The 15,485-nt window shown below is 39.6% G+C and overlaps 1 protein-coding gene across 1 annotated transcript; it reads left to right on the forward strand.

Annotated features, from left to right (window-relative positions):
- The first annotated feature begins 12,630 nt into the window (after positions 1-12,630).
- LOC142175134 (uncharacterized) lies at positions 12,631-14,545 on the forward strand. Its single transcript, XM_075241706.1, has 2 exons — positions 12,631-13,510; positions 13,659-14,545. The coding sequence occupies exons 1-2, from the start codon at positions 12,631-12,633 to the stop codon at positions 14,543-14,545; spliced, it is 1,767 nt and encodes a 588-aa protein (XP_075097807.1).
- The last annotated feature ends 940 nt before the right edge of the window (positions 14,546-15,485 follow it).

Here is a 15,485-nt window from a genome sequence, read left to right on the forward strand (position 1 = left end):
AGCTGAAGCTGTGAACCAAGTCTATCATCTGCATGACCATGACATGGCCCCATTCCGTGTAAAAGATTGTGCCTCAGGAGAGTGGTTGATCTCAAAATTGTGCACGGGTGTAGATGTTCTATGGGCATCTATGAAGAGAGGGATCACATCCAAAGAATTCACTACCAAAGCAAAAATATGGCTGGCTATCATATGCAGTCACATCTCCCCTACAGGGAATGTATGAAATGTACTAGTGACGAGAGCTTAAATGATAGCCTCCGTTCTTGATGGTATTCGGCTCAATGTGGGTGAAATTTTCTTAAGTGACCTGAGGGAGTATCTGACTCTTGGGGGTCAATCACTGATGTTTCCATCTCTCATCACCAAGCTGTGCCAACTTGCTGGAGTTCAGGAGGCTTCGGGAGACAACTGGATTGATCCAGAAAAGCCTATTCAACCATTGAAGAAAAGAGAAGAGCGCGGCGCCGTCAAGAGCAAAAAGAGAAAGTTGGGATCTTCTTCTCAAACTGATTAGGGTAGCCAACCATCATATTTTGAAGGAGGACCATTTGCTATGCTTTCTGAGTAAATGTGACAGATTCGCGACCTAGTAGTTGGCATTCCACAGGTACCTGGGGAAACATCTGAGGGACCCGCTGTATTCATTTCAATGAAAGAGTTTCAAAATTATCTTGATGATTAAAATAAGCAGGGGGATCACCTTAAGAAGCTGGAGAAGGCATACACTGATTTGGCCACGGTGCACAGTAATTTGAGCAGTTCTCATGACAAACTAGCAAATGCACATACCAAGTTGAAGAAAAGGGAGAAGAAGAAAGATAAATTCTTCACCTGCATGTTGATGGGTGTGAAGGGGTTGTGGAAAGTTACAAAGCTTCAAGACCCAATGCCATCGACCGATCCGGAAGATGATGATGATGCTCCAGTTCATTGGTCCGAGGAAGAAGAAAGGGAGGAGGATATGACTGAGTCCGACAGCGAGGCGAGCACTTGATGTAGTATTCAGGGAGCACTTTCCACCATTTTACTATATTTTGTTTAGTTGCATTGGGGAAATTGCAACATTTCTAGTTGGGGGTGGCTTCGGGTATAACTGTTGATCTTGTATAACTGTGGATAACTGTGAATATGGTAGATTGGTATTTTTTTTGTTTTCATGTGATGTGTTATATTAGTATGTTTACCATCTTCTTGAATTTTTGTTTTTATAAATAGTATGTTTTATTGACCTGATGTTCATTAGCTTCTTAATTCTTTTTAAAATAGTATGTTTTATTTTGGTGGCGATATACTTGGTTTTCTTTATACCACGGTTCTTTTTCAGAGGATGCCATTTTTTTTGCTCTTAACGGTGTCGCCCTCTCCTTTTTTCTTCAATGGTAGAATAGGCTTTTCCGGATCAATCCAGTTGTCTCCCAGAGCCTCCTGAACTCTAGCAAGTTGGCATAGCTCGATGATGAGAGATGGGAACATCAGTGATTGACCCCCAAGAGTCAGAGGTTTGGGACTGTTCTCTGAGAGAAGATTGGCTGGGGACGACGCGATCACAATTGCGATGGCCTATTTGCATTTGCAAGCTTTGCATTTGAGAAGAGGTGGTAACTCTCAGCTCTAGCCACCTTCGCAATTGCGACGAATTTATCGCAATTTCTATATCTTGGGTTTCTTGTTGCCTTCACAATTGCAAAAAATTGACCGCAGTTGCGAACTCTGTTGCCTTCGCAATTGCGAAGAAAATGTTGCAATTGCGCCATCAGAGAGCTGTGAGTTACAAACTTGAAATCCTGAATTTTTCTCTAAGGCTGGGTTTCGACTGTCCAATCATTTCTTGACCATATTTGAATAATTTTGCAATGTTTTTCATAGCCATACTATGTTTTCACTCCAATCCTTTGTTTATAGGTACCTAAGCTGAAAATGAGCTCTAACTCCGACGAATCCCCGAATGACAATCCTTTGGAAGAGGAGGATAACTATGACCAACACCAGTTCTTATCATTGGAATGCCAGGAACGATACTATGCTGAGCTGATTTCAAAGAAAGTTCTACCAAATCGGAACGTCTTCTCGAGTTCCATTAGAGGCTTGTAGGCATGGGATGGAACTGTTTTGCCCTTTAACCTTGCAGATCCAATGACCAATGGGTGAGGGAATTCTATGCGAATCTTCCAGCCATCAGTTTAAAGAAGCCAAAGATGAGGATTCACAGCAAAATGGTACATTTCAAAGATGAAGTTGCGAACCAAGTCTATCATCTGCATGACCATAATATGTCCCAATTTCGTGCAAAAGATTGTGCCTCAGGCGAGGGTTAGTCTCTAAATTGTGCCCGGGTGTAGATGTTCCATGGGCATTTGAGAAGAGAGGAATCACATCCAAAGAATTCACTACCGAAGCAAAAATATGGCTGGACATCATATGTAATCACATCTCCCCTGTAGGGAATGTATGGAATGTACCAGCGACGAGACCTTAAATGATAGTTTCCATTCTTGATGGTATTTGGCTCAATGTGGGTGAAATGTTCATAAGTGAACTGATGGAGTATCTGACTCTTGGGGGTCAATCACTGATATTCCCATCTCTCATCACTGAGTTGTGCCAACTTGCTGGAGTTCAGGAGACTTCGGGAGACAACTGGATTGATCCGGAAAAGCCTATTCAACCATTGAAGAAAAGAGAAGAGCGCGGCGCCGTCAAGAGCAAAAAGAGAAAGTTGGGATCTTCTTCTCAAATCGATTAGGGTAGAAAACCATCATCTTCTGAAGGAGGGCCATTTGCTATGCTTTCTAAGGAAATACGGCTGATTCGCGACCTAGTAGTTGGCCTTCCACAGGGACCTGGGGAAACATCTGAGGGACCGGCTACATATATTTCAAATAAAGAGTTTCAAAATTATCTTGATGATCATAAGAAGCAGGGGATCACCTTAAGAAGCTGGAGAAGGCATACACTAATTTGGCCATGGCGCACAGTAATTTGAGTAGTTCTCAATACAAACTGGCAAATGCACATACCAAGATGAAGAAAAGGGAGAAGAAGAGAGATAAATTATTCACCCGCGTATGGAAGGGTGTGAAGGGATTGTGGAAAGTTCCAAAGCCTCAAGACCCAATACTATTGACCTAGCCGGAAGATGATGATGATGCTCCAGTTCATTGGTCCGAGGAAGAAGAAGGAGAGGAGGATGTGACTGAGTCGGATAGCGAGGCGAGCACTTGATGCAGTATTCATGGAGCACTTTCCACCATTTACTCTATTTTGTTTAGTTGCATTGGGGACATTGCAACATTTCTAGTTGGGGGTAGCTTAGTGTATAACTGTTGATCTTGTATAACTGTGGATAACTGTGGATATGGTAGATTGGTATTTTGTTTGTTTTCATGTGGTGTGTTATATTAGTATGTTTACCAGCTTCTTGAATTTTTGTTTTTATATATAGTATGTGTGAGCAAGTGATTTTTGTCCTATATGAATTACTCCAACAAATTTAAAACAAAATAATTTCTTTCAGCGTTTGCAATTTTGTTGGATTTCGTGACTTTTTCTGTTAATTATTTGCATTTGTCTGTGCACGTTTATTTTATTTAATTCAGGGAAAATACAAAAAATATATTGCATCTGCATTTAGGATTTAATTTTATATTTTTAGAGTAATTAGCAAATTAGTTTGTTTTATAAAAAATGAAAATCACAAAAATTAATTCATTTTGCATTTTTACTTTTTAATTTTGAATTGTGTAATTTTTCTTATTTAGGATTTAATTAATTATTGTAAATACCATGATGAGTGATTAATCTAATTGGGTAGGTTAATTTAGTTAAAAATTATTGTTAATTAAGTTAGGGTTTATATTAATTTTGGGAAAAGAAAAAGAATTGTGAAATTGAAAAAGAAAAGGAAAGAAATAAGAAGACCTAAATCTGGGCTCAAACCCAATCCAACCCTCCCAGCCTAAATAATAATCATCCAATACCCGGCCCAAACCCATGTTTTGACCCGGTCGGTTTCCCCCTAGTACCATACGATGCCGTTTCATTAAGATTGATCTGGGCCATTGATATTGCCTGATCCAATGGATTAGAACTGGGGGAAGATTTAATATATATATGTCCAAACGCTACCCTACCCTCCCGGTCTCATCGTCCCAACACACCCCAGAAAATCCCTCGTCGCCTCCGCCCTGAACCGCCCTCCGGAAATTGTCTCCACCGGCGGTGTCGGTCCAATCGCTGTCAGATTAACACCATAGATTCCCCTCCTCCTTCTCTTTCCAAGCCTCCAAATCCCCGCCCTCAAATCCTAACCCAACCTCTCGAATCTTGAATCAAAAGGAATGACCAAAACCCTAACGCTTCCAATCAACCCCAAATTAACACCACATAGCCACCATGACCCCCTCATGTCAAATCCTCACTCCGTTTCCCTCGAACCTTGCCGGAGCTGCTCGAATCCTAAATCTGAGATCGACCCCTGAAGTCCAGAAATCATTTCTTTATCGGACCTAGTACATGCATGGTCCTAAAGCACTGTTCGTCGAGTCTTGAAGTTCGGATTCAAACGATTGACCTTAGCTTTGTTAGGGCTTTTTATCTCCGATGGATTTCGAATCTGAATCGGTAAGCTCCTTTCTTCTCTTGCCTTCTCTTCTTTTTTTTTGATGTCTTGTTCTCTTCCTCCTTCCCCTTTTTCTTTAGCTTAGTCTAGTTCGGCTGAAACTCGATTAATCTTTCGAGTTTGAATTGGTCTTCCGTTCATTGTCCTTCTCTTATTCATATCTCTCGTTTAGTCGCCTAGTTAAATTAGGGGTATTTTAATGATTTGGCTAATTTCTTTCTTATTTGCGTATAATGATCAGTTGACTAGTATAGGTTTTAATTATTGAAATCTTTCAAGTGTTTGCCTTCTGTTTGTTGACTGATTTGATTTAGTTTGGGCTTTGAAGCTATTGCAAACCTCACCCCAAAGGGGTTGATTTGGGTCATTGGGTCAGAATTTAGCCCAAAATTTGGTTTAAGTATCGGGCCAGTCTGACCCAGTTGGTTTCCTAGAGTAAATTAATAGGGCATTCGGGGGTAGTTTAGGAAATGGAGGAAGGGGAATCTTTTGTAACAAGAAGGGGAAGCTTCTAGGAATCTGGGGTGGGGGCTGTTTTGGTAATTGGTTAATCACGTTAAGGGTAATTCAGCAAAAAAGGAAAATCAGGTAAGGATTAGTTAGCAAAAAGCAAAATTAAAAAAGGACTGAATGGCAAAAAACATTTCCTTAGGTCTGCCATATTTGCTTGCCTATAAAGGCATCTTTTCCTTGTCATTCAAGGCAGAGGGGAGAGAACTAAGAAACTCAGAAAAAGAGAATAGCTAAAATTTGAAAAAAAGTCACTGTTCCATTGAATACATTTCTGATTTTGTTTGAATTCCAACTTGATTAAGGCAATCTTTGGTTCAATGGGTGTATGAGATGGTTTGAACTTGTTCTTCTTTTAAAGTCTGGGGTTGAGTTCTGGGTCAAGGTTACTCTTTCATTGGTTATTCTTGAGCTGGTTTCACTGTCCTACTGTTTGAATTTGGGACTCTGTTCTGTCACTGCTGCCTACTGATCCTTACTCCTTCTTGCTTTCCCCTTGTTCTCAGGTACTCATTCGACCTCAAATGACATGTTGAAATGGAAATGGGAATGTTGATGATACCATGTTTTATGGTAGTCTATTTCTGATTATTAGGTTCTGTACTCATGTGAGCCTTGTTAATTAACTTGTGGTTATTTACCTCGTCCAGATTTTGGTTTAGGCGTTTGAACAAATTCATTGCATGTTACTGTATTTTGATAGCTGATTTGAATGGTTGTAATACTCTATTAAAGCCCCTGTTTAGTTTCAATGTTGATTAGTAGTAATTTTGACTTTAAGATGCATAAGATTGGCTGTTCTTTGAGCATGAAGTATGTTATGTTACAATACAGGAAAATCTCTTACTTGATTTAAGTGAATCAGCCTGTGTTTGTTTTCTTTTCAAGGTTTAGAGTTAGGCAGCTCCAAGTCCATTGGTGACTTTAAATTGTTGATTAGTAATAAATGAAGTCTTTCTGAAACTTTAAAGTGTTTTCTTCTTGCTGGAAATTCGAATTGGTGGCTTTCAATGACGAAACGACCTGCATGTGAGCTGTTGATAATCAGGAATTGTAACTTCATTTCAGCATGTATGTTAGCATCCGGAATGTGTTTTGCATTGGCTTAAGGTCATTAGTGTTTGTTCAAATTCTAAATCTCCATAACAATGTATTTTACTTCAAGTATTAGTTTCAGATCTTGAAATTGGGCTGTCAACGTTGGCCCAGTTATGATTGATTTCACCTTCTGCAATTAGATTATCGATCTGGGCTTCAGGATTGAGCCCAATTGTCTCTCGTGCTGGGCGGCCAGTCGTTGGGCTACGGCCATGTCCAAGCCCTTCAACAATCTAGCATCGGTTTTGTCTATTGCTAGCTCATTAGGTATTAAAGTTTAACTCAAACATTGGCTAAAAAATGAGTAGACCTCCCTTATGTCCTTTAATCAATTACCTACGCTCATTAATTAGTTAAGGTGTGCCATCCCAAACGAAATGACAATTGCATGGCCTTCGTGTAACCGATTATATTTTAATCCTTAGAATTCGAGGCGTGCCATTTAGCGAATTTTTCATGGCCCTCATAAAGTTAAAAACGCGTAGTTGCTTTAGGGCGCGTTATTTAATAATTTTACTTTCTTAAACTCGGGTGCGCATTTCATGTGACCCAAATCAATCTTAAAACGTTGAATAAAATATGTTTAGGATTGCGGGTGCATTTCATGTGGCGCGATCCAAAGACTTGTTTTAAACGACGTTCAATCTTCTTTAAAAAATAATTAAAAGTGGTTAAGGGTTTAAAATCTGCACATAGGTTCATAATTGCTTAAAATCAGATAATTAAGCCAATTATAACAGTCGAGCAACCGTGCTAGAACCACAGAACTCGGGAATGCCTAACACCTTCTCCCGGGTTAACAGAATTACTTACCCGAATTTTCGGTTCGCGGGCTGTTAAACAGAGTCATATTTTCCTCGATTCGGGATTCAACCAGTGACTTGGGACACCATAAATCTCCCAAGTAGCGACTCTGAATCTTTTAACAATAAATTCCATTTCGATTGTCCTTTAACTAGAAAAACTCCTTTATATTATAGCCCTTTACGTGGTGTGGTAAAAAGGAGGTGTGACAGCTCTGGCGACTCTACTGGGGACCGAACCCAGAATCTTTGGTTCAGGGTTCAAGAATTCGAGCTTAGAATAATTGTTATAGTTGGCTTTATCCATTATCTGATTTTGTTACATTATTTGGGCCTTATGTGCTAATAGATTACTTTTACCGCTTTGATATCCCGTGAACTGTATATAAATTGTTGCGAAATCCCCCTTCTCTCTGAGTCCTCTGAATCATGAAGAAGTGTGCACTTCATGTGACTTCTTTTCTGTTAGAGTCATATTCCAAATTTAGAACGAGGTTCGGACAAGTTGCAAAGCCGGTGAAGCTTCTGTATTCCCGGTACGCTGCCCCCCCCCCGGCTCGAGCTGTCCGCTCGGGTAAGCCAGGTCTAGAACAATAAACCCTAGGTTTTAAACCTAGTATAACAAGACCTCATCCCGGATCCCTAGTAGGAACGTTTGTTTACATCATGTGCATTTTGACTTTTGAGACTCAACACAGGGGTTGAGTCTGTCTAGGACAGGTGCACCCGAAACAAAAAGACCATCCTGATGCATCCTAGTTGCTACTTGTGCATTTATTTGCTTCGGGCTTGCATGTTGACTGGCTTATGAATATTGGAAAAAGTCGAGGAAAGAGAAATAGCAGTATGAGGGGTAAAAAGAGTTAATCGCCTGTTCTGAAAAACCAATGTCCTCCATCAACCGCAAACCCCTTGCTATTCTCTCTGCCTTCTCTCTAGGAAGAGAAGGAATAGTAATTTCGTCATCATTTTCCGGTCATAACTCCGGCATCCGGTGGTGGAACTAACCAAACTTGGTGTCAAAAGATACATAATTTCCTTACGAATAATACCCAATTGGTTTCAACTCCAGATCTATAGTCAATTTTTTTAGATCTTAATTTCATTTTCATGAGTTACTGTAGCAGATAGTGTTCTTCATTCAATTTTAGCGATTCAGCTAATTCCAGCGCTACTTTTCAGCACAACAGCTTGTTTTGATAACGTGAAAGTGTTCTCTTCTCTTTTAAGATTGGTTTGAATTCTAAGCTTCATTTTAAATCGAAATTACTGTTTTTTACAATTTGGACTGTGAAATTGGATTCACAGCCATAAGCAGTAAGTAACGTGAAGCTAATTCGAATTACAGTAGCATCGTTTTCTTGCAAAGCTGCGGCACCTTTGTCATGTAATTAAAGTGCTAAAGAATTACAACTGTAATGAACACACATGCAGGTGGCCAGCCACCATTTATGGCTGCGCTGCCTACCCAACCTCCTCCAAACATTGCACAAACATCAGGGAACACAAATAACAACAAACAACTGATGGATTACTCCAAAATTTTGAAACCTTGCACTTTAAATGCTGCAATGCATAAGCAACAGGAAGTTGATCCAATTCCCATTCGTCCACCTACAATATTGAATGGAGAGCATGTTATTCAGTTCACAGAAGCAAAAGTAGAAAGGATGGATATCATCGAAGGATTACAATATGCAATAGTTGGTAAATGTTCTTATGGCAGCCCAGAAATTCAACAACTGCGTAAGCTAATACCAATTCAATGCGGAATTAAAGGTGAGTGTAACATTGGATTTCTAAGGGATAGGCACATTTTGATTAGAATGACGTTAAGGCAGGACTATCTTCATTTCTCATCAAAAACTCATTACATAAAGGACAGGGATGACTATCAATATCAGCTTAGGCCATTGATTTACGACTCAAAGTTTAGAGCAGATGAAGAAACACCCAAGGCAATAGCTTGGATTTCATTCCCAGGTCTATTGCCAACCTTTTTTGTGAAGGAATGTCTATTTTCTCTAGCTACAGCAGTTGGTAAACCTATGCATCTAGACATGGCAACAATTAATAAAACTAGACCTAGTTGTGCTAGGGTGAAGGTACTAGTTGATCTACTTGCAGATTTGCCTAAAAAGGTGAGGATGGACATATTCAATGAAGCTAATGGAACAACAAGAACTGAATGGGTGAGAATTCAATATGACATGCTGCCTAAATATTGCAGACATTGTAAACTTCAAGGGCATGATCAATTTGAATGTTGGAGGATACACCCTGAACTATATGTGGAGAAGGAGAATGCTAACCAAGCAGATACAGCTAAGAAGCAGGACATAGGGAACTCACAGCCTATAATAATTTTATCTAGTGGAAAGGTCGTGGGTAATGTGAATGTTACAGCAAAAGAGCAATAGAAGGAAGTGAAGGACAACAAAGTTAGAAATGTAGTAAATCAAAATACTAGTCTCAATAATAATGGAATGGAGATGGCACCAGCTAAGCAACTTGAAAACAATAAGAACAAGGAGGGTACAAACACTGTAGATAGACAAGCAGAAGCACAAAGCAACAGTGGTAAGGAATTGGTGGTAGTAGACAATGAAGATAATGATCATGTTCAAGTAGCTAACAAGTTTGCAATATTACAAGGGATGGATGAAGAGGAAGAACCTGTTAATCAATTGGCAATGGTGGCAGCTAATGCAATAACAAACAGTCCAGCAGTTCATAACCAAGCATCTACAAAGCAAAAACCAAAACATATGGTCAATAATGAGGGAAAGATAAATCCAGCAGCACAAGCTTTTCATCTTAACTCATCGGGGATTGGTTCGACTAATGGTCTAGTCAATAGAAATGAGGCATCAAAAGCAAAAAACAATACTGCACAATGGGTAGAAAGAAGTTTCAAGGATAAAACAGGAGATGGAATAGTGAAGATCAATACATAATTCCAGGAAATCCCATCACAAGATACATTAGTGAACAAGGAACTTAATAAAACTCCAAATTCTCAAGCAGAAGGGTCAAAATTGTCTACATTTAAAGAAAGAGTGCAACGCTGTGGAGGCAGGCTATGGGATGCACAAAGGGAATACGATTCAGAGGAGAACGAAGTACCACTAGGAGCACAAGCTGATGAGGAACCAAATGAGAAGGACAAAGAAGAAGATGAGCAAAGTGTAAATGAGCAAAGTGTAAATGGAGAGCTCCATGCCAATGACAACAATACAACTGGTAATTTTTTAATAATGGGAAGATCAGAAATTGTTGAGCACAACAATAATTATCAGATAGCAGAAGTCACAGAAATTAGAAACTATGAAGGAAGAGGCCCTGAGGTAAGAGATCCTGGAGGAACAGAAGACGATAAACTTCAGAAATCACAAGAAGACCCATAAGGACACAACACAACAGAGAAGGAGAAACAGCCAAAACAAAAAACAGAAATAGTAAATGTTACTGTTACATTGGAGAAAAAGCAGTTGCAGCTGTTAAAACGAGGAGAAGAGAAGGCCTTGGTCCCTAAAAAGAATGCATTTGGAGCTACATCAGGAGGGAAGGAAGACAATAAAGAAGGAGAAGAACCTGGTAGATCAGGATACGACATGGATCACGAATCAACTACCCAAAACCTTATGAATGCTGCAAGGAAAGGTGACTTATCACCTACGCAAGTGGAAAAGGCAAAATCAGCAGCAAAAGGTAAGAAGAAGCAACAAAAAGATAATTTTGCAGCCCCAAAACCTGGGGTGCACACAAGGAGAACACTAACTAAATCAAACAATCAGTGATGAATGCTCTCATTTGGAATATAAGGTCAGTAACCACACAACAGGCCTTTGAAAGGTTGACAAAAATGCACATGCAAAATCACTATGAATTTGTAGGATTAATGGAGCCAAAGCAACAAGCAAAAAAACTGGAAAAGTACATAAACAAGATAGGACTTGCACAAGCAATTTCAAATGTTTCCAACAAGATCTGGGGTTTTATAGATGAGGTATTCGAGGTAACTATTATGTACAATATGGTGCAACAATTAACACTACGATTGTTTCATACTGAATCGTATGTGGAGTTTGTCCTAACATTGATATATGCTAAATGTGATGCAATTGAGAGGATAGAATTATGGGATTCATTATATGCAATGACAAGGGATATGGATGCACCATGGCTTGTAGGAGGAGATTTCAATGTAATATGGGACGAAGAAGAGAAGTTTGGTGGGTTACCTGTGTCATTGAGTGAAATTGATGATTTTCGACACTGTGTCAACACTTGCAATCTCTTCGACCTTCGATTTAAAGGTAGCATATTTACATGGTGGAATGGGAGAGCAGAGGAAGACTGTATATTCAAAAGGCTAGATAGATGCTTGGCCAATCTTCAGTTCCAACAAACATTTCCAGGAATAGAGGTGCAACATTTGTCAAAGACTGGTTCCGATCATAGTCCAATGTATCTGAAGTGTGATATTGAGACTCCACCAATAAAAAACCCTTTTAAGTTCTTGAATTTTTGGGTGGAACATGCAACTTTTAAAGATGTGGTGAAAGAGAATTGGACTGCTGATTTCAGTGCAAATCCTTATATTCTTTTTAATCACAAGTTAAAAAAATTAAAGAAGGCCCTTTCATTATGGAGTAAGGCTACATTTGGAGATATTTTCCAAAAGATAGCAAGCATGGAGGAGGTAGTGATAGTTCATGAAGCAGAATTTGAATCAAATCCTACAGGGATGAACAGGGAAAGGCTACAAAAGGTTCAGGCAGAATTGATCAGATGTCTTGCACTAGAGGAGAAATATTGGAAACAAAAGGCAGGCATGACTTGGTTCAAGGAAGGGGATAGGAACACTAAGTTCTTCCACGCACAAGTGAGAGGTAGGAGGAAAAGACTTCAGCTTAACAGAATTCAAAATAGTGGAGGAGCCTGGATTGAAGAAGAACAAAAAAATTGCAGAAGAGGCTATCAAATTCTACGAGGAACAGTTCACAGAAGCAGCTACTCTTTCATCATTTGATATCGTAGAGCATGTTCCTAATCTGATTAACACTGAGCAGAATGCAGAATTGATTAAGCAGCCAACAAAAGAGGAGGTTAAAGTGGCAGTACTCGGACTTAATGGTGATAGTGCTGGGGGGCCAGATGGTATGACAGGCAAATTCTATCATTCTTGTTGGGACATAATAGGGGATGACCTGTATGACATGGTGAGGGATCTTTTCAATGGTCAGGAGCTACCCAAGTGTGTAACACACACCAACCTAGTTCTGCTACCAAAGAAAAAAGAAGTTACCACTTTTTTCTGATTTAAGACCAATAAGCCTCAGTAACTTTTCAAATAAGGTTATATCGAGGGTGGTACATGAAAGGCTAGTGAAATTTCTCATAAGTCTGATATCGGAGGAACAGTCAGGTTTTGTTAAGGGTAGGAATATTGTAGAAAACATCCTTCTAACTTAGGAGATAGTGACCGACATTAGGCTTAGAACTAAGGCTGGACCTAATGTCATCCTGAAGATAGATATGACCAAAGCTTATGATAGATTATCTTGGCTATTCCTAACCAAGGTACTGAGAAAGATGGGATTCATAGAAAGGTTGATAGGGATTGTCTTTGGATTAGTTTCAAACAATTGGTATTCTATTCTAATCAATGGTCAAGCTCATGGGTTCTTTAAGTCCTCAAGGGGAGTAAAACAAGGTGATCCTGTATCTCCAACTTTGTTTATATTTGCAGCAGAAGCATTATCTAGGGGTCTCAATGCACTACATACTAACCTGTATTTTTGTGGATTTGGGATGCCAAAGTGGAGTCCAAAGATCAATCATTTGGCGTATGCAGATGACATGATTATTTTCTCATCCTCAGATAAAATATCTCTGATGCTGATTATGCAAGTGCTGAATGCATATGAAGCTGCATCTGGGCAGCTTGTTAACAAGACCAAATCAGCTGTGTACCTGTATCATTTAACAAACATGGAAGTGGTCAGCAAGGTGGAAAGGATCACAGACATTCATAGGAATGATTTTCCTATCATATATCTAGGTTGTCCTATATTTTATGCAAGGAGAAAGCTAGAATACTATCAGCCCCTAATTACTAAGGTAATGGACAAACTGCAATCATGGCAGGGTAAGTTATTATCAGTAGGGGACAGGGCAGTTCTCATATCCCATGTACTGCAAAGCATGCCTATGCATCTATTATCAGCTGTAAACCCTCCAAATTATGTGATAAATAGGTTGCACAAATTGTTTGCTCAGTTTTTCTGGAGCAGCTCTGTAGGAGGAACTAGTAGGCATTGGGCTTCATGGAATACCTTATGCATGCCAATTGAGGAAGGAGTAATAGGTTTCAGGTTACTGCATGATGTAGCAAAGGCATTATTCAGCAAGTTGTGGTGGAATTTCAGAACAAAACCAAGCCTATGGAGCTCTTTCGTATGTCAGAAATACTGTAAAAAATTGAATTCTGTAATTGTTACATGGAAAAAGGGGGTCTCACATTTGGAGAAAAATGTTGGAATGCAGAGCTCTGATTGAACATCAAATCTTTTGGCAAACAAAAAGGGGATCCTCACTATTTTGGTTTGAAAACTGGACAGGTCTTGGGGCACTATATTTTTTAGTTCCTCAGGACTTTGCCATTGATGAAACTGTACATAATGTACATGATGTTACCTTAGATGGTGAGGGGGATGTGGACAGGCTATTTGAAATGCTTCCTGAAAACTTAGCAATACACATTCTGGAGAAAATCAAACCACTTTCACCTCAGCAGGTTCTTGACATGCCTTGTTGGATGCTGGAAACAAGAGGATATTTCAGTGTTAAGTCAGCATGGGAGTATACGAGAAGAAGAGACGAACCAAGAACAGCTTATAGGATGATTTGGGTAAAGGGACAGCCTTTTAAAATAGCATTTTTCATGTGGAAAGTGTGGAAAGCAAAGCTACCTTTAGATGATTTCTTGAAAAGGGTAGGCTACTGTATGCCATCAAAATGTTGGTGTTGTTTACAGCCTGACGAGGAATCTCTTCAGCACTTGTTTTTTAGATCAGAAACTGCAAGGACAACTTGGAAGTATTTTCTATCGAGGGCAGGAATAGCTGTGGAGGGATTAACATTGCACCAAGCAATCACAAAATGTTGGACTGCAAATGTGTGCTTAAGGCTCAAACCAATAATGCAAGCACTCCCCTCATGTGTAGTCTGGGAACTTTGGAAAAGAAGAGATAGTATGAAGTATGGTGATGCTGTGACAACTAGCAGGGTGATTTATCAAGTTTCATCAAATCTCCAAGCATTGGTGAAAGTGAGAAAGCCTGGGATGGATATGGTACCTCACAAATGGCAAGATCTATTAGCTATGATGGAAAATTTCACTCCTAAACTTAAGGTTACCAAAGTCATGTGGGAATTTCCAAGTGCAGGATGGCTAAAAGTTAATACGGATGTGCATCGAGGGGAAATCCAGGCAGGAGCTCAATAGGTTTTTGTATAAGAGATGAAAATGGTGACATAGTCAAGTCAGTAGGGAAGGAGATTGAGGAGACAACAAACACAGTAGCTGAAGCGAAGGCCATAGTAGAAGCACTAAGGTTCTGCAGATTTCATCAATACTCTCATGTATGGCTTCAAACTGACTCAATGTTATTAAAAAAGATAATGGATGGGATCTGGAAACCACCATGGATCATATCTGAGCAGGTAGAGGAAATGATGCAACTAATGAATGGGGGCAATTACACAGTTACTCATATTCATAGGGAGCGCAACAAGCTGGCAGATCACTTGGCTAATTATGCTTTAGATCATGGAGAAATAGAATGCCAATAATTCTGGCATCTAGATGCACATGGAAGAAGGTTAGTTAACGAAGATAAGCTGCAATGTCCAAGTCTAAGGGTGAAGGTGGACAGGAGATAAGAAGCAAAGATAAAAGGAAGAGCATGAGCCATGTCAACTTAATCGACCAATATATTCAAATCCTAAGGGAGGAGGATATAATGGTTGGTATTTCTAACTATCTTTTCTCTCGTGCAGGTGACATTACGAGCATATTATCATATGCTTTCAGAAAGCCAATGGGCAATGACTTGGGAATGTCTTGTTTTCCATCAAGACAAAAGGAACGACAAAGGCAGGCACGCCTGGAACAAATGCATGGGATCGAGGAGTCATCGTTGGAAGCAAAATTTGAGTTTTTTTGTAAGCACGCGTCCAACAGCTTGAGAGAATATGAAGGCATGCGCATTGGGATAACAAAACTGGATGTAATCAGAGACATGGAATACACGCATGCTTCTAGCATTACTATATGAATGAATGCTTCAAGATGTTTGGGTCCTGGAGATTACTCGGTCGACGAGCTACAACAATTGGGAGGACAGTTTAAATTCCAACAGGGATGCATGCCTGTTTTCGAAAGG

Source organism: Nicotiana tabacum, chromosome 21 (genome assembly GCF_000715075.1).
Source record: "Nicotiana tabacum cultivar K326 chromosome 21, ASM71507v2, whole genome shotgun sequence".
Taxonomy (NCBI): Eukaryota; Viridiplantae; Streptophyta; class Magnoliopsida; order Solanales; family Solanaceae; genus Nicotiana; species Nicotiana tabacum.

Coding starts and splice junctions, on each gene's coding strand:
- LOC142175134 (XM_075241706.1), top strand. CDS start 12,631: ATGGGATTCATAGAAAGGTTGATAGGGATTGTCTTTGGATTAGTTTCA. Junction 13,511..13,658: donor TTTCGTATGTCAGAAATACT/GTAAAAAATTGA, acceptor AAAACTGGACAG/GTCTTGGGGCACTATATTTT.